Source organism: Epinephelus lanceolatus, chromosome 18 (assembly GCF_041903045.1).
Source record: "Epinephelus lanceolatus isolate andai-2023 chromosome 18, ASM4190304v1, whole genome shotgun sequence".
Lineage (NCBI taxonomy): Eukaryota > Metazoa > Chordata > Actinopteri > Perciformes > Serranidae > Epinephelus > Epinephelus lanceolatus.
The window spans coordinates 21888517-21910884 of NC_135751.1; the positions used below are offsets into that span (position 1 = coordinate 21888517).

At 41.0% G+C, this 22368-nt stretch overlaps 1 protein-coding gene across 2 annotated transcripts in view; it reads left to right on the plus strand.

Annotated features, from left to right (window-relative positions):
- The window catches only part of olfm2a (olfactomedin 2a), a 55331-nt gene extending 38408 nt beyond the window's left edge, over positions 1-16923 (plus strand). For both annotated transcript variants that reach the window (XM_033643761.2, XM_033643760.2), the window contains exons 3-6: positions 9770-9925; positions 12129-12348; positions 14080-14186; positions 15935-16923. In XM_033643761.2, coding sequence (XP_033499652.1) covers positions 9770-9925; positions 12129-12348; positions 14080-14186; positions 15935-16609 — 1158 coding nt within the window. In that variant the 3' untranslated portion in view covers positions 16610-16923. The remainder of the gene's footprint in view (positions 1-9769; positions 9926-12128; positions 12349-14079; positions 14187-15934) is intronic.
- Positions 16924-22368: the final 5445 nt, after the last annotated feature.

A 22368-nucleotide genomic window follows, 5' to 3' on the forward strand; every position in this document is an offset into this window, starting at 1 on the left:
GTACAGTATGAGGTTGTCAAATGTATCTAAACTTCAATACCTTGTGTTTAAAATAATACAATCTCCATTGTACATTCAATGATAACGAAAGGACTAATGCTATAAAAAAAGCTGTTGGCATGATTGAGATTTTGATTTTTTCCATAGCAGGGCTGTATGCAGGATGTTACTTTAAAAAAAAGAAAAAGTTTTCCTATTTTATGTACCTAGGATGTTCCTTCTTTTTGCCGTGGTATTTAAAAAGGTATTGAGTACTGTTTTTTATACTGGTATTGTATTTAAGTTTAAAATTCTGGTATCATGACAACATTAGTACAGTATGTGGTTGCAACATATTTATCCATGTGGTTGTATAAATATATATCTACCCCAGGGTTTCCCACAAATTCATTTATTTGAGGCCAACCGCAACAATATCAGACCACACTCGCACAGAGAGTAGGCCGACTCTAGGAACAGACAGAGCAGCAGAGCGCCAGAAAGTGAAACCTAAGTGTTTATTAATTCATATAAAAATAGAATGCTCTATTTTTTAGAACTACAGTGCTCTCATTTTAATGCTGTTTACTGTTTTTCTAACCTACTTTAGGTGAAACCAACTGTGTTCCGATGGAGATCTGATCTGATCCGATCAGTGCTGATTGTTCCAAACACAAACTGATCAGCTGGTTAAAGAATTTGACCAGTCAAGCAGCCACTGCAGAAGCAAATGAAAGCAAACTTTCTGTTGCTGCCTTTACACAGGTTAGACACAACAAATAGACAACACTAAAAATAGAGTGCTGACATTCTAAGAAATAGAGTGTTATTTTTCTATATGAATTAATGAACGACTGCTGCTGAGAAAAATAACAAAAACCTAATAAAGAGTTCCACCAGCGCTGCATTCACGGACCAGCAAAAACCTCTGAATTCAGAGAGGGGGCTCAGAGTGATCACAAAGGGAGACTCACACACTCATACACACAAAAACAGAATGTTTGCTGATCAAGCGCATCCCTTGCCCTAACTCTGTGGGAAACATTGTACCCACGCGTGTCTTCAACTCAGGTTAATATGTTAACATTGTTACTTATGCTTTACTTATTTCAAGTGATGTAATCAGCTGCTCATTGGTATTTTCTGCTCATTTTTCTTTTCACTTTTCAACATTGCAAGGTGATCTTGTTTACTGTAGCTGTTGTGAGCCTGTTGGCAGAGTGAAACATAACTTCTAGGTGGGTGGAGAATTAGAATACAGGTGAAAATCGGGTTATCTGGTTTGAAATATGTTCATATTTCTCTGTGAAAATCAGTTAAACATTGAATATAGAAATTAGAAAAAAAAACATGTATAAACCTTTTGAGGCGTGTAAGGATATTATTTTGTTGCGTCTTTGTCGGAGAGGTGTTGATTTCATCTTTCAAGTTTTGAGGGCCCAGTTTGTGTTACCTCTTACAATTCAATACGAAATACAAAAGAAGGCTTCAGAGAATGCCATGAAATGAAATCATCTCCTCTCCGACACTCTCAACAAAAACTGAATATTACAAGCTTTGCAGATATATTATTTATAGTTGTGTTGGACTGAATTACAGTGTGGGTGTTTATGTTATTGTGTCTACCCTCCTCTGTACATGCACACTGCTTGTAAGACGCCAGTTATCGCAGCCAAGTGCTCCCGTCAAATACAGTCCACAGCCGTGCCTAATGAGGACACCTGGGGTCAGCGCTATTTGTGCTGCACACAAGTCAAAAGACTACGTGTCTGTCTGTATGTGCACGCAATAGCACCACGCCCGCTAAGACAGCCTCATTTGAACCCAGAGCATGTGTGGGAATTATTTGAGCGGACCAGATCCACAAAGGCTCTCCCTGACACAGAAAGGCAAGGTTGCACTAACAATGTCAAAACCGCCCTCTGTTCAAAGAATGTAAAGTAGCCTTGTGGAAAAGCCTCTATTCAGCTTTCTGCAAAGGCAGACAAAGCACCATCCAGAGCAGAGCTGACCCTGAAGGACAGTGGTGCGAGAACGCTCACAGCGCAGACTTTAGAGCACCTCATCCCCCTTTGACCTCTCTGTCTGACTGACTGAAATGAGATGAGATAAAATGCAATAGGAGGGCACAGTCGGGCACGCATTTACACACAGACACTTTCGGATTTGGTGCATAGTGAGTCATTACACTAGACACCTGCGACTGATTGGATTCTGGGAAGTTTGAGGGGTGGGGAGCATCGTTTACGGCCAAAGGAAAGCATGAAATGCCTGATGTGTGTACGTATGTGTGATCATTTATCACAGCTCAGAGGATGGAGAGGTCCCAACTGTGACCACAGCCCAGGAGGATGGTGACACTGCATTTGTTTAGACTCCAGGCTGGTGGAACAGTTTACTGTTACACATTCCTCCAACTATTCCATCTGCAATGCTGTAAAATAAGTTTTTAATTGGTAAAGAAAATATATTTTGACCAAATATTTCCCTGGCCAGTTCATGAAGCATGTGGGAGATAAGTTGGGTGTTGGAAAAAAAGTAGGTTGGACGCAAAGTAATTGAGTGGGCTGTCAAAGTGTAGGCAAGCAAGGCATTTGGTGCTAAACAGACTTCATGTCAAACTGTGACCTTTGAGAGTTGGGACTGTTTTTGTTTTTGTTCAGAGTGATTTGAATAAATAGCTTCTGTGTGCTTGGACTTTCAGAGGTGCGTGTCTGTGTGGGTGGGTGTCTGTTTGTGTGGGTAGTTGGACATATGCACACGTGATCCGCCTATATGCACCAGAGCCCTGCAACATTTGTCAATGTTCAGATGATTTCTGGCCAGTTCAGTGCAACGTGCAGGAGATGAGGGGGTGTATGAAACAGTAGGCCGGTTATGCAGCAACAGAGTGGGCTGTCAAAGAGTGAGTAAGCGGAGTACTTAGTAAAAATTAAACAGAGTGCACAAACTGAGAACTGAGATTCAATAAACACCTACTTGACAGCACGTTTGCACCTCCATGAGACTTATTCTGTTTGCATTATACTGTGTTTGTATCCATTAACTTGTGTACACTGTTATAATGGTACTGTGGGCTGGTCCCCTTCTGTTTTGATAGCTGTGGGAGATTGGATATTTATATCCTGACTGGGTACCTGTTGACTTTCACTGCATAATTAATAAATGTGTTGTGTATTTATGTGTATCATCCTGATATATTCTGGATATCTGCGCTGCCTTTTTAAGTTCTTAACCTTTCATCTTGGTTATTTTTGCTGTCTGTTTCCTATTTTTTGCCTTTGCTCCTTGTTTGTTGCCTATATATTCTGTTTGTGTGTCTGTAGTGTGTTTTAAAGACTAAGGCCCTGATCACACATAAAGTGTTTTAGCAGCTGGAGGTGCCTTTTTGTAATTGTTATTAATGAGAATGAAGTTTTTTGCTCACGTTTTTTGCAATGCAACGCGCCTCACAGTTCTGTACTCTAGGCGCCTGGTGTTTGGCTGGAGCACTCTGAACTCCTTGAGTTGAAAAAACTTCAGCTCAGAGTAGAAAAGCGCCCCACGTCATCTCTTGTTTTGTCATCTTTTTTCCCATTGTCCAATTGGATGAATTGAGAGGTGGGCCTTCTGTAGTGGTCACAATAATAAGTTTACAGTTGGTTAACAATGGAGGACAAACTGGTGGTAGCGGTTGCTGGATACCCAGAACTTTACGGCCTGACGCTAGCCAGCAGGTTGTCAAACTGCCCCTGAACCTGCCTAAAATATGCCTGGAAATGGCCATCATGGAGGCGAAGCTCCTGGACCAACTGGTGGTACTCCCTATAATCCACCCCCTTTTTTAGGGTCTCATGTACCCACACAGATCTCTGTTACCCTGCACCCAACAAACTATATGCTGACAGCCTCTCACCCTCAACCAGAGCTACAGCAAGTACCCTCTGCCTGTCCATTTTAGTAACTAGCTACTAATCACTGTGAAAAACCCCCAAGATATATTGATTACATGGACGGATAGTGTAAGGACGTGATGGGCTGGTTGCCTGGCAACAATGATAAGGTGCAGCAAGTGTTTCTTTTTCTTTTACTTGTGGCATCAAGGCCTAAAACGTCTATATGCTCAGCTGTATATTTTGAAGACACTGTAACTCATTGCTCATGTGCTATAGTACATACTGTAGTTGGGTTTTCTTTTCACACTCATCCATCTTTGTCTTTATCCTAGGTGCAAAGCACAAGCTTTTCATTTATAGTTCTATGCACATACTGGTAGCCTGGCATCATCAGACCATTTCACAAATTTGAATAAGTCTGAAACCTCGCAGTTTATTTTCAGTTTCCAATGGGGGGTTGTCAGCGGCCATAGATCAAACTGGGTAGACCTAAAACCAATCGGACCAGAGAAACATGACATAGGGCTGAGAGATGGACAAAAGTAAACAGACTACAGTGTGCAGAGAAGAGCTGTGATGGTGTAGCATCAATATGTCTGAACGATTGTTGCAGTTTTTGCCATCAGAATATGAAAATTGTTATTTAACAGAAAGTTACACATCAGCTGTAGCCATCTTGGAAGTTTTAAAGGTCATATGTACAGTATAGCTGTTTCATCAAAAAGAATATTTTTTCAAAAATAATACATCCACAGAACGTCTAGAAAGATGTAGAATTAAAGTCTATATTTTCCTGAAAAAAAATAATTACAGTAGAGAAATAATTGTTTTAGAAATTTTTACGGGCCCAAAAAATGTCAATATTTTGATGTGGTTACGTGGCAACCTGTAGAATTGAAGACTGGAGCGAGAGCGGGCGAGTGTGAGTGCGACACCTACTGTACTGGTCGGGAATTATGAATCCTATATCTATGCCCTTTAAGAAGTGCCTCAATCACAGTGCACTTCTCTTTACTAAGCTTTGCTGTCGTGTCCCGATGTGAGGGTGCATGAGCCAAAAATGATGTCATAACGTATTTTGCATTAAGCATGAAGGCTCTACAAATTGTCAGTCATTGTATCGAACCCGCCCTGTATTAGATAAACTGTTGTGACTGGCCCGACCCAGGCCAGGTCAGCTGGAAAGCTATCTGAACGAGAGGGAAATGAGATGCATCTGTCAGAGCAAATAACTGGTTCCCAGGCAAACATACTGGGGGATGCCAACCAACATCACAATGTAATAGAATGCAATTTTCCAATCATATATCTGCGATACAAAAAATACAACCAGGTTGGAAACATCTGGCCCCTTAGGCTCCAGGTGAAAACACACACACACTGCCCTACACTTCACGTGACATATGCAGATGAGAGTAGTAAAGTGCCATGCACAAGATTTGATGCTCACAGTGGTAGAAAATGGCAGTGGTCAGGTTTAAGTGCAATCCACATGTTGACATGTTTGCTGTAGCGAGTGTGTGGTCTAGCAAGGGAGAGCGATACGGTGTACGCGCTAAAAGCAGGCGTGTGTTGGTGACTGGAGCAGAGAGTCTCCCGTGTGCTTCCTGATCTCAGTCTGAAAGCCAAAGCAGGAACAGTGAACATGTTTACAACGAGGCTTTGAGTTATCTCGGTATTTTTAGAGTTGCAGAGCCACAGTCAGTGTGCACTTTAGTTTGATTTGATTCTGTAATTGACTGGAGATATTTATTTTTCATAAATGAATGTTCACACCACGCCTGTTGTTCTAAAGTGCTCTGTTGTTCTTCTCTCAGATTTTACTGAAAGGTCCAGTGTGTAGGATTTAGGGGCATCTATTGGCAGAAATGGAATATTATATTCATAATTATTGTTTCCATCAGCCCCTGACACTAAGAATAAGATGTATACACTATAGTTTGTCTCTAGGCTGTTGTTTTCCAATATTTGCCTCTGTTGACTTGTAACTTATTCTGTCAATCTGAATGTACGGAATTTATTCAGTTTATTTATGGCCTCATATCTCATCCATTTCTCATCTATCTTTGAACTAATGGGCTTTAGGGTTGCAGCCAGCTATTAGTTATTCGCTTCAGGGCAGCACCTCTGAGTATTCTTTATAAACACTGGTCCATTTGCTGCATTCGATTTTTGAAGAACAATATATATATGGGGTAAAATGTTTTTTTTTCATGCTATGACTGAACGCCAAAATGATTTCAAAATGGGACAGAAAAAGTCATTCACACGGAAAAAGGCATGAATGACTTGTCTTTAAGGCTGTGACTGGGTTTTTTTCTTACTTGGCGAAAAAGCAACTTATCACTGTGGTTTTGCGGTTCAGTTCATCTCATTTCATCATATTACGTAGACCCAGTGTTGTGTAGGTCATCCTATAGGATGATTTCTTGCAATAGCAATATTGGTCTAAGAATTTGTGATTAGATTATTTTCCCATTTTATTCAGCCTTATGGTGACGACCTTACAATTGCCAGTAAGTGCAACATGAGGCTATAGCTACCATGAACTATTAGATGCGTCTATCTGTAGCAAATACAAGTGGATATTACATGTTTTCTTATATGAATTGGAATATACAGATGATGAATTGCAATGGATGCCTTGAGGGAAATGTATTTTCCATATCCACTTATTCCTGGGGAGCTGCAAGACATCCCAGAATGCACTAAGTAAAAGCTACTGAAACATTCTTAGGGGGGTTGACAGTTTGCTGACTGACACATCCACACATTCAGTTCAACCAAACTGGAGAGAGTGCTTGAATATTACACCCAATGAAAGTACTGTTACTTAAAAGAAATTTTACTCAAGTAAAAGGTGAAATGTAGTTGAGTAAATGTACTCTGAGTAAAGTTTACTGCATTACATTCTTTAAAAGGAAACAGCATTACACCACGAAGCCTTACGTCCAAACCAACAACAAATTACATTTATCTAGATGGTGCTTTGCAGCCTGTGCACAATTATAAATATGCATCAGCCCTCCTCTGTACTGCCCCACTAGGCTTCACAAGAAAAGAGGACAAAACTCAGACAATTAAACAAAAATGACCAAAACACGAGTCCAAGGACACCCGGCGTGTGCAACAAGCATTAATAAGACATGCTGCAACTTCTTGTAGAATCAACAGCACAATAAAACAACCAAAGCAGACAACACAGAGGTGTATAAACAATAAAAACTCCACAGCAACTGCAGCCACACACACAAACACACACACACACACACACATTAAAGGGGTACTAGACCCATTTTCAAAGTTCATACAAGTTATTCCTATAGTCTAAAACTGCCCAATAAGATTAGTAAACATGAACAACTCTCTCCAACATCCACACTCTGGAGTGCTGAAACTCAAACTTGATGATGTGAGGGGGTATAAAGTCTGGAGCTGCTCCACTACCAGTGTACTTGGAAAGATGTTGTAGATGACACTCATCCATATGGTTAGATTTTCAGTTTCAAAGCTGAGGACATTACAACAGAAGAAAGCTCATTTAGGTATAAAAAAAGAAAACAAAGATTTTGTGTGTCCACACAATCAGGCTCTTGTTCATTGTCTATGGAGCAGCTCCAGACTTTATGCCAAGTTTCACAAGTTTGGGACTTCTCTGGTTTCTGACTTTGATAGAGAGTAGCTCATAGTCACACATATAGACTGAACTTTCTTAGGCCATGATAATGACATATTGGAATAATTAATTTAGGTAGTGTTACCCTTTAAGGCAAAAAAAGAGAGCTATAACACAGTTTCTGCACACGCATGTATGCGTGCATTGCAGTGTGCAGAAACTGTGTTATAGCACACTGCAATGCACGCATACATGCAACGTTATGTTTCCAGGCAACACAGTGATACATTGAGTAACAGATGGTGAGTTTCTTGCTCACTTGTCTGAATGGTTTTCTGTTAGTTTTAGACAAGGTGAAGTCCTCCTAAATCCTCTTCAGGTTCAACGCCTTAGCTTGTTCATTCTTGATACAAACTACAACCGGGCCACTCAGCCTCTCTAGTCTGTTTTTCCACTGCGCTCCTCTAAGTCTTCAAAAACTTTAAAGAGGCTCTGCAGTCACAACATGACAGGAAATTATTGTCCAAAACAGCATTAAGGTCTCACACACCTCACTGAAGGTAAAAGTTCTGCAGTAAACCCAGAACTCACCTGTATGATCCACCTGCACATTTTTGTATTTAGCATATCACCATACCCAGCCTGCACCTGTCCGCTACATCATGGATGTGTTTGATTTGGGTCACTTAACGTCCTGGCTAGCTAGTGTATTAAATCATAGATTTATTAGGGTAGCTGCAACCTTTGTTTTGTTTTTTTTTTTAGATAAATGCTGAGCTACAATAACGCTAACCATAACCCATAATGCTTTGATCCTTGATTTTATTGCACTGATATGCATTTTTGTACAGATAGCTAACTGCTAATCCTGGTCCGGATGTGACCTAGTAGGAAAAAAAAACAAACACTGAGAGGCTGGGAAGCTTCCTGTGTTTCTCCGAGGAGGAAATCAAATCACAATATTTTTGCCCAGACTTTTTTATTGATATGGTAGGGTTTCACACGCATTCATGTACTTGTGGCAGCCCGTCACGATTAAAATATCTGATATCTGCCACCACAAATAGATTTTTTTTGGAGCTGGGCTGTTCAGTAGGAGCGCTATTGGAATATATAAACCATTTGGCTATTTATAGCACCACACTGACGGAGCTCAGAGTGCATTCAGGGCAGAGATGGAGCAGCAGAACCTCAGGCGCCTTGAAAGTGAAACTTAACCATTCATTCTGCTGGATCCAACAGTTTGCTTCTGCAGCAGCTGCTCCTCTCATCTGTTGATCCGATCTGATCAGCCCTGAATGGATCGACAGATCAATTATCCACTCCATGAGTCACAAACTGCTGCTGAGGAAAAGAAAACTCACAAAGCTCCTCCTCCACTGCATTTATAGACCAACAGAAAACAACTTGTAGGGACACAGCATCATACAAAAGGACACACAGGCATGTAAAAACATATATATTTTTGGCTTTTGCCTTAATTTGACAGGACAGTTTTGAGCATGAAAGGGGGAGAGAGACAGGGGATGACATGCAGCAAAGGAACATGGGCTAGAATCAAACCTGCGGCCACTACGACAAGGACATTGCCTTTGTACACAGCGTGCCCACTCTAACCGCTGAGCTAGTGGGTGCCCCACACAAAGGCATTTAAAAGGAAAAAATGAATTAAAAATAAGTTAAGTTGGCTGTCATTGTCCACTCCCACCACCCTTCTGTCATCAGCTAACGCTATGAGATACAATTGCCCACCCCTATGCAACAGACTGCATTAAGTTATCTTTTGCTGATCCAAGGTGTGTAGTTTTACAATGACTGAGATGTGAAGAGTTGTCTCCTATTATAGCAGTTATTTTCCCAATGAATTAATCTACATAACTTTTTCTCAACTCATGATTGTGGACTGTCAGCAAATCATGAACAGATGTTTAATTTCAGTTTCAAGTCCAAGGGGATGTCTTTTGTTGTCCAATCAACAGCCCCATAAAAACCAAAGATATTCAGTTTGCTGTCATACTGTAAAAGGCAAAGAAAATATTCACATTTGAAAAATATTACTTTAATGAGCAATGATAATCGAAAAAGCTGATCAGCTAATTGGTAAATTGCCTTATTGATTCAGCTCTAACTGCAAGCTAAAGCTGTATTTCTGATGAGGAAGGGATGACTGTGTAAAAAAAATCAAATTTTTTCCTTGAATAGAACAAAATAAATATTAACTTAAGAACTTCTTTTGTGTCTCTGTTTGTGTCCTGGGTGTTTGTTGGTGTGTGTTTGTATCTGTGTGCGTGTGTGACAGGTTCAGAACATTAGCCAGTCAATGGAGGTGCTGGACCTGCGAACATACAGAGATCTACAGTATGTAAGGAACACCGAGAGCCTAATGAAAGTGGTGGATGGAAAGCTGAAGGTGGCCTCTGAAAATCCCCGCAGTCTCAATCCAAAGGGCTTTCAGGTAATTGGCTGTCACACAGCAGTGCGCATATGTGTATTATTCTCGAGCGAATGCAGATACTGTTAGATGTGGCACTGCTCTCTATGTGCACACAAACTTCGCCAGATGCATTGCAATCTCTTTCACTCTTCACAGACAATAAAATTTTGTATGACTCTCGATAGACTGCCGCATAGGTACACAAATTCAATTCCAAAACCATCTTTGAGTCATTGAGTCATGCGCAGAGGAAATCTGAGCAAATTCACATGCTGCTGAATTATTAAACTCCTGGACCTAGATGATTCCTCTCTTTACATGCTTTCCCCTCTCAACCTCTCTTCCTCCATATACTTAACATTCTGCTGTCTGCTCTTAGATAACAGGCACATATATTTGCATTTATCTCTACCTTATCTCTCTACAAGCTAAGGCTCAGCTGCCATTATCAGTGGGCCTTTTTGTCTTCCTGTCAGCATGCTGTCTTGCCCAGGCTTTCTCCACATTTCTCACACCCTTACACATATTAGATGGACCATAAAATAGTTTGATTAAAAGATGCCTTGATAAATGCTACGTGTGCTTTACCGCCAAGACCCTGTCTCAGCACAGTGACAGGCAACGGCTGTGTTTTGCTCTCAGTGTGTTTTATTAAAGTGAGTCCAGTGGAGGTAATGAAGATGTTTATGGAATTAGCCAATTCCTCAGCAAAGCCTTAGATGACTAAAATATGCAGAATAGTGAGCATTATATCCCAGGACTTGTCTGAATGCAAATTCACAATCCAATAAAGAGAAAAAAGAAGTCTTTAAAAAAAAAAAAGCAGGATTTGACCAAAGCAGGTTGGCTGATGAATGTGTGCAGCTCAAAGTTGCCAATGGCAGAGTGTGGGAGATTAACGAGACCGAATTTTCGCGGCTTGAAAAGGGGAAAATGAGATTTATGATGTGGCGCCACAGGGCTGAGAGCTGCTCCATCACCAGATTTACGATAAACCTTAACAAGGAGGAAACAGCCCCTCCTATGGCGGCCACACTTTATTGATACACCTATTTCTCTCTTGAGCCTTCTACCTTCCAAGCAGGCAGCCTGGCTCTCCTGCTGCTTCCTGCACTCCTACCTAAGGACACATTGTTCTTTTTACTTCTAAACACATGAGTCACAGAGCAAGTCAGCATCCAGCAGCGCCAAGCTCTTACTGTAGATGAAAAATCACCTGAACTAGCTGAGACAGTAAACAGATATGCATTTGGCCTGAATGGAAATAATTTGTTGTCAGTGGCTTTCTAATCTACACAAAGGATTGTAAATGGATATAAATCTGGATTTACAGATCATACAAAGAAGCCCACACAAGTCAAGCAAGTGGGTAATTCAACACAGAAACAAAAAAAGCAGGCAACTGAGGTTAATTATGAAGGACATAAATAAGACAGTGATACTCAACTTATGGCCAGGGGCTAAATCTGTTAGGGTGCCAGTTGGCCCATCAACCATTTTCTAATTCACAATGCAAATAAATTGACTTACACTTGAAAAATAATTTGTACTTTGAGTAGAAATAAGGTGCAAGGGTGCATACAAAAGCATCAAAATAGAGCTTGTTGACTGAATAAAAGGGCCAGGGGGGATCCCCCAAACCCTGACAGAGGTCAGGGCTAAGCCCCAAATGTCCTCATGTGCTACAAACGCCCCTGCTTACAACTGACCTGCAACTGGATTTGCCTCTTGGCAAAGATAAGTGAAGACAACAAACATAGAAAGCTTGAACGCAGGCAGCAACTAATGTTATATATAAATCCTGATAAATATTATTGATGTTTGTTTATTAAGTGGCCCCTGGCCTCCTGTCATATTGCAAACGTGGCAAAGCAAGTTGAGTATTCCTGTTGTAAGATTTAATCAAAGCAAGAGAGTACCAGAAATGTCAGTAATACATAAAATTGCAGTAAATTATACCTTGGTGAAGTTTCACTACGAAATTTATGATGAATTCTGGTGCTAAGAAGTTGAACAGATGCCCCAGCACCAAGCTACAATATGAGCTCCTGATACTGAGAGATAATCTACCAACCAGAAGCAACAACTGAAGATTGAAGGGCCTCTGCACACAATCCCCTGCACTATGATCAACCTGATCCCATGTCCTATAGTCTCCCAGGGTTTAATCTTCTTCACCCACTTTTGCTTTTCCATTCGTCTTACTCTCTGATTACTGTTGTAGGACTTGAAAGACAAGGTGACCCAGCTGCTCCCCCTGCTGCCAGTGCTAGAACAGTACAAGACGGATGCCAAGATGATCCTGCGACTTCGGGAGGAGGTGAGGAATCTGTCCTTGGTGCTGATGGCCATCCAAGAAGAGATGGGTGCCTATGATTATGAGGAGCTTCGCCAGAGAGTCCTGCTGCTGGAGACCAGGCTCCACTCCTGCATGCAGAAATTAGGTATGAGTTATGTGCAACTGGGTGTGGGTGCGTGGGTGGGTAGTCATTGAGTGTTTAATTTTAAATTTATCCTCAAATATTAATGTTGCACATAAACAATAAGAGGTTAGAAAACAGAAATGCAGAAAGGAATCAATGATAAAACTATCAGCGGTCAAAAGTCTGTTGTACACTGGTAACAACTCTCCACTCTCCTTTGTATTCGAATTATCTGCATAAATTAAGAAAAAAAATGGCCTCGAAAGCCTAAATGAATAATTGATTGTGTTTATGTGTAATGTGTTAGCACAAACTGATGATTTTACAAAATCCCTTATATACGAACTGATGACTTAACAAGAAAAGACTGCAGTTATACTTTAGCCTTTTGGGTCATTGGTGTTTTGCTATTGTCTTCCACTGACTTCAAGCATTTGCAAAAAGATGCATGCAGAGAGATAATAATTACACATAACAACTGCTCACTTATATATTATATAATATGTTTATAAAAAACTTTGATGAAGTGCTTTACAAAACTGGGTAAGCAAATGCAAACTAAAGGAAAATAAGAAAATGGTGAAAGAAATCTTAGAAAAGTGATAAAAATACTTGCACGAACATTTCAAAATATGTTTTTTAAATTGTTACTCAATAAATCCACACATTTTGGTATATCATTTAAGAATTATCAATCCCAACCACATTTTATTTTCCTTTGACATGTATTGGATGCCATTAAATCTTCTGCACACCCCTGTAAAATTGCAAATTCTTATATCTATCAATAAATCTATCTGTCTTTTAAATGCAGCATTTATGTCTGTGAGAATCCTGTCATTTAAATAGATACATGTGGGTGTCATCTGCAGAAAGTGAAGAGATCATATTTTTATAGATGCACATAAACTGAAACCCCTAAATTGCCGAAACCATACAGGGCCTTGAACCCAGCCTTGTGGAACACCATGTTTTAAATTAGCTTTATAACTGGAGTTCCCAGGCACAAAAATAAATGTCTGTCTGTGTGCCTGTCTGTCCAACCCCCTTTACACTCTGCATTAAAATGCATTTAGGGTGATCTAATTGTATTTGGATAGCACTTGATCACAGGAAAATACAGGTTTAAATGTACCCAAAACGCATTGAACACGGATTGTGATCTGTTGGCCAAACCACCTGCGGAGGTGTTCAGGGACGCGTTGTGACCACACTGAACCCAAGTGTAAATGCAATTGTGTTTTCAAGCCATGTACAACAACTACATGGGTGGAAATTGGTAATCAGGCACAACTGTTTCAAACCAGCAAAGTAGCAGCAGCTCTCCCTCACATGACACTGAAGCTGCTTAAAACTTTGGCAGTCTCCATCATCTGTAATGTATTCTTCCTGTAGATCAGTGTCTTTACAATTACATAGATTGGCTTCATTCTTGTCTGCCTTGGTGTTGCCGTCTAAATCTTTGTGACTGGCTCTGACATATATAACAAAGCAAATTGTGGACCAGCAAAGATTTCTTTAAATATTTAATTTACTTTATGCCAATACTGGCTATAAAATCACTGACAGTATGTGGGCAGAGCCTGTTCGGATTGTGTTGCATTATATCTGAATATGAGACATATTTTAATGCAAGGTGTAAAGGAAGTGCTTTTGTGAGTGTGTGTTTGCACACACAGTGCCACAGTGTGTACATGTTGACACACATACATTTGTTTCATGTCTTGACTCTATTTCATCTTTGACCTCCAGGCTGTGGAAAGCTGACGGGCGTCAGTAATCCCATCACGGTACGCGCATCGGGGTCAAGGTTCGGCTCCTGGATGACAGACACCATGATCCCCAGCTCAGACAACAGAGTAAGTCCCTCAGGTTTTGTGCTCAGCCCTCGCTAGAACCCATTAGTCCATGCTACCTACTTCATGGTACCACAAATAAAGAGGATAAAGTAGAGCGAAAGTCACTGTCAAAAAACTCTCACAGCTGCTCAATATAAAAAATATCCCTCACAGCAACACTGTCATGATACTTCAATGACTGATTGACTGTTTTGCCCAAGTAGGACTACTTGTGAGCTCTGGAGGGGGAGAGACAGAGAGAGAAATGGGGATGCAAAGCTGAGTCACTGATGGATAGCATCCCTTTTCCTTCTCCCTGTCTACCTCTGTCACTGCAGCTCCAGCTGATTAATCACTTCATCATCAGTGGAAAAATGAATGAGTTGTTTGGGCTAAAGTTTTCTATATCACCTAGGTAATTACCAGGAGTGTGCTGAGTTGCACTGGACCCAGATGATATAGTAATGGCTTTAGCTGATTAGAGATGACATGCGGTTTCATTTGGGCAGATACATGGTTAAGAAGCAGGTGGAAAACGACACAAGTGAGGGAGGAAGGGAAGAAGAATTGTGGAGCCCGGTGAATGGGAGGAGCAGTGGTGGTGGTGGGGAATTGGAAGAGTGGATTATTAGCCATCTGTAGGGGAGAATGGAAACTGATGAAGTTTAAGAGGAGAGATGACGATGGCCTTTTTTCATCCCCACTCTGATCCATAACAGGCTAAATAGATGTTGCCAACAGAGAAGGTCAGTTTCTCTGATTGAATGTCTTGATCTTTGTCTTTAATCACCTTACTTGCTGAGATCACATCAGACTCTTTAGATCAATCACTGATTGTATTAATAGCTACATACATCAACAATATCACATCAACACCCTGCACCAATCATGATAATCATATTTGGGATACATCTTGTCGTTGAGGAGCCAAACAAAGCGGAGCCAATGTGCTAACGCTTCGGCCTGGCTCAGCTCTAGGGACTCATTTAGCAGGCAGGGGAGAAACAATGCTCCATAATCTCCCCTTCTCCATAATTCAGCTGCTGTACCACACCTCCCGCAACTCTTCCCATACGCTTTCTCCCCGCTGACTGGAATTGTTATTGAAAAGAAAAGTGCCTATTTTATACCTGGGAAGACGGTAAGAGCAGGAAAAGAGAGAAAGAGGACAAAACAGTTGGGTGGAGCATCAGAAGTAGGAGAGCTAAATCTTAGCAAAGCTCTCCTTGATATGTTAAGGACAAAATAAATATCCAAGCCAACTGCAGTTTAATCGAATCAATTAAAAGCTAAACTGTGCCTTTGCAGAAGCATTGAGGGAATGAGATGGGAGATGCAGCCATGGAGGGGCCATGTCAGTGGAGAGATCCGCTGAGAGTGCTTGAGGAAAAAAGACAGAGCTGCTAAATGGATTGATTTTCTGTAAATGTGGACTGGAAAGGCCAGGGAGCACAAGCAGTGGTTGACTGCAAAGCACAGGGAATGTCTTCACTCCCACACACACAGAGAAGAGATCAATAGTTCTGCACACATGTATGAAGTATGCACAGAAAGACACACACCCACACTCACCAAGCAGAGACTCACCATAGACACACAACATGCTTACTTTGTTCAGGGCATCGCCACCAGCTATAATGAAACGTTGCTCACAGTGCTCTTGCAAATAGGTGTATCAGGTATAATATTCTCCTATAACTTCTAGATCTTTTCATTATTTCCTGTTGTTTGTTGCCTCCCAATAGGATTAATTTATCTTCTCTCCACAGGTGTGGTCCATGGATGGTTACTTCAAGGGACGTCGTGTCCTGGAATACCGCACAATGAATGATTTCATGAAGGGCCAGAACTTTGTGCAACACTTGCTGCCTCACCCCTGGGCAGGCACTGGTCATGTGGTCTACAATGGCTCGCTGTACTACAACAAGTACCAGAGCAACATCATCATCAAGTACCACTTCCGTTCACGGAGTGTGCTGGTGCAGCGCAGCCTGAGTGGGGCCGGCTATAACAACACCTTTCCCTATTCCTGGGGTGGCTCCTCTGACATCGACCTGATGGCGGATGAGAATGGCCTGTGGGCAGTATACACGACCATCCCTAATGCTGGGAACATTGTCATCAGCCGCCTGGAGCCCCAGAGTCTGGAAGTGCTGCAGACTTGGGACACAGGCTTCCCCAAGCGCAGTGCAGGAGAGTCTTTCATGATCTGCGGTACACTTTATGTCACCAACTCCCACCTGGCTGGTGCCAAGATCTACTTTGCCTACTACACCAACACATCGAGCTATGAGTACACAGACATCCCCTTCCACAATCAATACTCCCACATCTCCATGATGGACTACAATCCCAGGGAGAGGGTCCTGTACACCTGGAACAACGGACACCAGGTGCTCTACAATGTCACACTGTTCCAGGTTATTAAGACTTCTGGGGACTGAGAGCCCTCAGACTGACCCACTCAAATTATGCTGTGATCATTGTTCGGGGAGGGGCAAATGAGCTGGGTGGGGGTGGGTGCAGCTTGTGGGTGGTGTGGGTTGGGGGGGGCTTCAGTGTATGGGCATAGGCTTGGATTTTTTTAAAGAATTTCAATCTTCATAGAGTGCTATTATTCACATTCTCAAAAAACACTCCGGCAGCAAGGTCGGTAAAGATACAAAGACTGAGCGCTTCTCTTATTTTTCTTCCTGTGATGAGTAAGCATGGTTCTTTTTATTTGTGATGAGAAATAAATATCAGTCTTTACCATTTATGACTTTGTATTTCATTGTCACTTTCGTTTCGAGGAGACCTTCGCTGTATCTTGGAGAGGTGAGCAACAAAAAGATAGACTTTCTGTGTTGTTGTAAAAACATGGCTTCAAACTCGGCTGTGTGTTCTCCTGAGGTGGGTGCTTCTTAAAGGTATAAATAGGTGTATCGCTTCTTTTTTAGTTTTGACTAATGTTTCTTTTATTTCTTTTTGAATGAAGGGGACTTGAAAGTATTTATTCTTTGTTGTTCACTGAAACCTTGCTAAGAAACTCAAAACATAGACAGTGTGTTTAGAATAATTGAAGCTGTTTTTCAGCATGAAATCTAAAACACTTAGAGTCCCCTTCCACTCACAAATGTGTTATATGGTTATGTCCCCTAAAATGTCTGACCTCGACTACACTGACTTGTATCTGTGTCAGGGGAGGTGTTTTCACGTTCCTCTACTGAATGGGGTGATGTCTGTTAGGGCTGGGAATCGCCAGAGGACGATACGATATGATATTATTACAATACTTAGGTCATGATACAATGTTATTGCGATTTTGCGATATGCCGAGTATTGCAATACACTATATTGTATTACCTTTTTCCCCAACTGCAAATTATTTCCCCAAAGGCAAACATGAATTTTTCTTCATAAGATGAAGTTTTCAGTCTGTTCATTTGACTTTAGTCATTTTTATTGCAGCAAAATGTGATGCACAGTAGACAGACTGACCAACACTGTCATAAAACCTGTCATAAATGCTGCAAACACCTGACAAACTTAACTGTTGGCAGATTTAACACCTGCTGCAAGGCCAGATAAAGCATGAGAGTGACTTATGTGCTCCGGTGTGACTTATGTGTACTGCTTCAGTTTAGAAAACGTGAGACCAAAGTTGCCAGTTCTCTGTGGGATAATGTGCCGTTATAGTCACATACGAATCCACTGACCTATAAGTCCAGACATCACAAGTTACTGCCACCCTTCCTACTGTACTCAAAGTTCCTTGACTTTATGCTTCGTGTCTCTGTCGAGCTTGGATGCGGCTGTGTTGGTAAAAAACCCCGTCTGGACAGAGTCACATACTGAAGGAGTGATTTTAGCATGTAACCAAAGCCTTCGTTTTCAACAGTGCTGTATGGACGCACATCTTCGCACATGAAGTAGGTGATGGACTGTGCTATTTTCTTAGCTCTCTCATAATTGGATGGTAGTTTTGTAAAGCTATGTGTGTCCCGGGTTTAGCACTAGCTTAGCCTTCAGCAGTAAATGCTATCTCTGGATGGTGGAGTGTGAGGTGAACCCTCATGTTCATAGCATTCGCGGAGTATTCTCATGTGACACTGCTTGGCAATCACATGTGTCATATCCAAATCCTTCTTTTTTTCTATGTTAAAAAATCCAAAATAAGTCCAGACGTTTGATTTAAACACCGATTTGTTTTCACTTTGTTTCTCTGGTGCCTCAGTCTTTGTTTGGATGAACTTCCTGCCAAATGCTGCTGACTGAGACTGCTGACCTCACCAGGAAAAAAAACAAACATCAGCACCATCTAGTGGACCGAGGAAGCGAATGATTTTATTATTCTAGTACGAAAAGTTTTATTAAAATGTGTATTTGCAAAAATCAATGATGTGTATAATAAAAGATCGATATTTGGCATCTGTGTATAGATACAATATCGCCATGCAAAGAATCGCGATATTATGCTGTATCGATTTTTTCCTCCACCCCTATTTTTTTCCCTAAAATCTGAGATTTAAATATATGTCGTGCAAACTAGATTAGGTACTTTACTAATACCAGGGTTAGAAAGTAGCACCAGCCACTAGCCAAATGCTGGCAAAATATGAGAGTATAGGACATCATCACAGCGAACATGGCTTTACAAATTTATTGTGGTGGTGACATTACCTCATGCGGCTGTAGTGTAGTTTGTTTATAGCCAAAGATTAGCGTGGTGATTGTATTTATGCTTCAAATAAAAGTGGTGTTCATTTGTAAAGATTATCTTGCTGCAAAATATGTAACTATTATAACCTTTTGTTTGCCACAGAGCTTATTGTCTGCAATCATCCAAATCCCAATGGAAAATCCCATTGGCTAGTTTTCTTTTTTCTTAACTATTATGTGGAGAAACAATATTCAGTTAAACATTAGTGTTACTGTAAGTATTACATACTTTAAAAAATGTCTGGAGAAGGACCTTACACTTTTAAAAATAAGTTGAATGGCACAATTTCAAAACAATTAAATGGAATAATTGTGTCTGTCTTGCTGATACTGAGTGGCTATTACTGCCACAGCCAAATCATAAAATAATGAGGTGACAGCATATGAATACTGACAAGTCAATCTTCAGGGCTGCATTAAACTATATCTCCGAAAACATTTCGTCCAATTCTTTCCATCTAAAAGAAAAAGCCAGGGCACAGGGCTCTGTGTAATAAAACAAAATGCTTTCACATACTCAAACAGCATTAAATTTAACTGCAATAGCCACAGCTTACATTTTATATTTCAAGGTGAGCTGGAAATGAAAGCGAAGCGTCTGGTAAAAGGAGCAGGTGGCGGCGCGTAGGGTCGAGAAGCACAAACAGAGAAGGAGAGACGAATTGTAAAAGGAATTTCTAAGAGCATTTACATTTGAGTGGAGGAATGAGGCTTCACAATTACTGTTCCATGTCAAGCTCAAACAGAGAAGGAGAGACAAATTGTAAAAGGAATTTCTAAGAGCATTTACATTTGAGTGGAGGAATGAGGCTTCACAATTACTGTTCCATGTCAAGCTCCAATCGGTTTTAATCTTGTTAGTCGCACAGCTCCGCTCAGGTGCTTTCTGCAGAGAAATGTTCATACACAAGGCATTCAGTGGGACGCTGCTCACATGAAAGTCTCAAACTACAAACCTTTTCATTGCATCTTTGTTATTATTTGCAACTGAAAATAACTTTGAGGCCACGTCAGCATTCTCTTGCTGTATGAGGGCACTGTGGCAAAAAGACAACAGCCCACTGTGCTGTCGTTTCTTTTGTTCCTTTCATTTATTAGACTTGTGAGGGTGCAGTCGTTCTTTGCAGAGTCTGTGGTGGACACAGAAGATATAAAATAAAATAGGAGGTTCCATTTTTCTTTTCCTGCGTAACCATGGCAATCCTATTCATCCTGGATGACCTTTCTATCAATAAAGTGCAGTGCTGAAGAGAACCCTGATGAGTTCATACACAGGAGTGGCTGACATTTAAAGCACAATACAGTACACAGCAATACAGCACATCCAATAGTATCAGCTAGAAAGAGTGCAGTGTAAAGTACACTGTAGAGGGGAAGTGCAAGTTGTGGAGTTACAGTAAGACAGCAATGTGGAATAGATGTAATGGGTTGCTGGAGAAACCAGTAAATTGACAGTAATCAGGAGGGTCGAACTGGAAGCAAAATTCGTCCCTGGCAATTTCACTCTGGACCGGCCCCATCGCGGCTGCATCACCCTGGGCTTCCATATTGATTTAAAAATGATTTTATTGCTTGTACTAATGATCAGACCTGTGTCTATAGCAATGACCTGTTATTTGTAGCAGTGGTCTGCTACTCTCGATATCAGCTTTGGGGAAAGATCATTTCCGCTACTGTTTGTAGCAGTGCAGAGAGCTGCTCATGACACCAACATGTCAACACCAACAGAGCTGCTGGATGACAGGCTGTATGACTGACAAGCTCATTAAAGGCCGAGGCTCGGCCAGTTTAAAGAAATTTATGCATACTCATACTTTAATCATGTTTTAAGCGAGTGCAGAGGTATCATAAGACAACCTTAGGCATGACTCAGAGCAGATCAGGGTGAGTTTTTCCTCATATCTTAGATCACCAGAGAGGCCTTCAGAATAATCAAAAGCCATGTTGGCCCCAATATTCCTCAATCAAAATGTAATTCAAGGTTGTGAGATTAACCAGAAAGGATGAAAAACAGGAGCTCACTCAAGATTTTGCAGTGTACAGTCCACAGAATACTCCTCCTTTATGTTTTTTTGCTCCCATATCCATCTAATTTGTATTTACATTCCACTTACTTTGCTCTTTCTGACTTAATTTCATTTATGTCCTATTTGACTTCCCCTGCTTGATCTGACATTACATGATGGACCAATCCACCTGAAGGGGTTGGGGGAGGTGACGGCAGCCGGCACCACTGCAGCTGTTCTATTGTATAGGTAGGCTATTGACAATTTTGGGACCATGTCACCCCTAATCAGATAATCAGGTGGGCCGTTCCAACATTAAGTGGGTGGCAGCACATACAGATTTCTTGTTTTTCCCAACAACTTTTTTAGTTTTCTCTACACATATAAACCGACACGATTGAGGTGAAAGTGAAAGACTGTTGCTCTTGCTGTGCTGAGATTAGATCCACCACAGCATCCTCTCTCTGCTCTCCCACTATCTAAACCAAAAAAATAAGGATGATCGGACTGCCGGAAAAAAATAGCAAATGTGCAGGCAATTATAAAAAAGGGCAGAAGGTTGCTTCTTTTAAAAGAAGTGTCTCGCGGATCATCTTTTAATAAAGTCTGGAGCTGACAGTTTCACCAGTGCACAGAGGTATTTAATGTTAGGCATGACTGGTTAAAATGGACCTACACTTTCCAGGCAACAAACTTTTCCCCTTAACAGAGAGCAGAGAAGGAAATAATGACTGCACGCAGATAATGCAATCTCTTTGATCAAAGACACTGAAAAATAAAGTCAGCAGACTAGAAAGATGCACTCATGTGAGAAATACATACGGGACATGTATCCATTCATGCCCATATTGTACTTAATTAAGCCCTGAAACTAAATAGGCTCCGCAATAGACACAAATAGAGCTATTTATACATTTGAATTTGTCACAGTAAAAAACTCAATGTATTTAGTTGCTATAAAAAAGAAATATGCCAGTTATAGTATATAAGTTATTGCCGCTCTTCCACTCAGTTAATTTTTCTGAGAAATTCATGTATTGCTGAGAGTAAAATGCAATGCTATTACCAAGTAGTGCAGAAAAAAGGCACAAGTTTTGTTTACAACTTTTTTCATCAAAAAATCAATTATGGCGAGTGTTTGCTGCCAGCGGTAGAACCATTGCCTCCAGCACTTGTGGGGCAAACATTAGCTCTGTGAGCACCAGTGAGTGTGCTGTTGTGCCGACTAATGCTCAGAGCCAAGGGCCAGTAAGTGAAGTGATAATAACGATAAAGATCAGGGGCATGACGAACAGCATCAAATCATTATGGGTGGCCCCATTTGAGAATTGTATCATCGTATCTGTGTCAGGATAGATCATCTCCAGTTAAGCCCTACTTGTCCCTTTGCTGTGGAGCAACAGAACTTACGTGTCCACTTTGCTTAAGATCATCCTGAGGGTAAGAGCGAAAGTGGATTGAAAATGGCGAAGGTTGTGATTCAGGGGGCCTGAAAT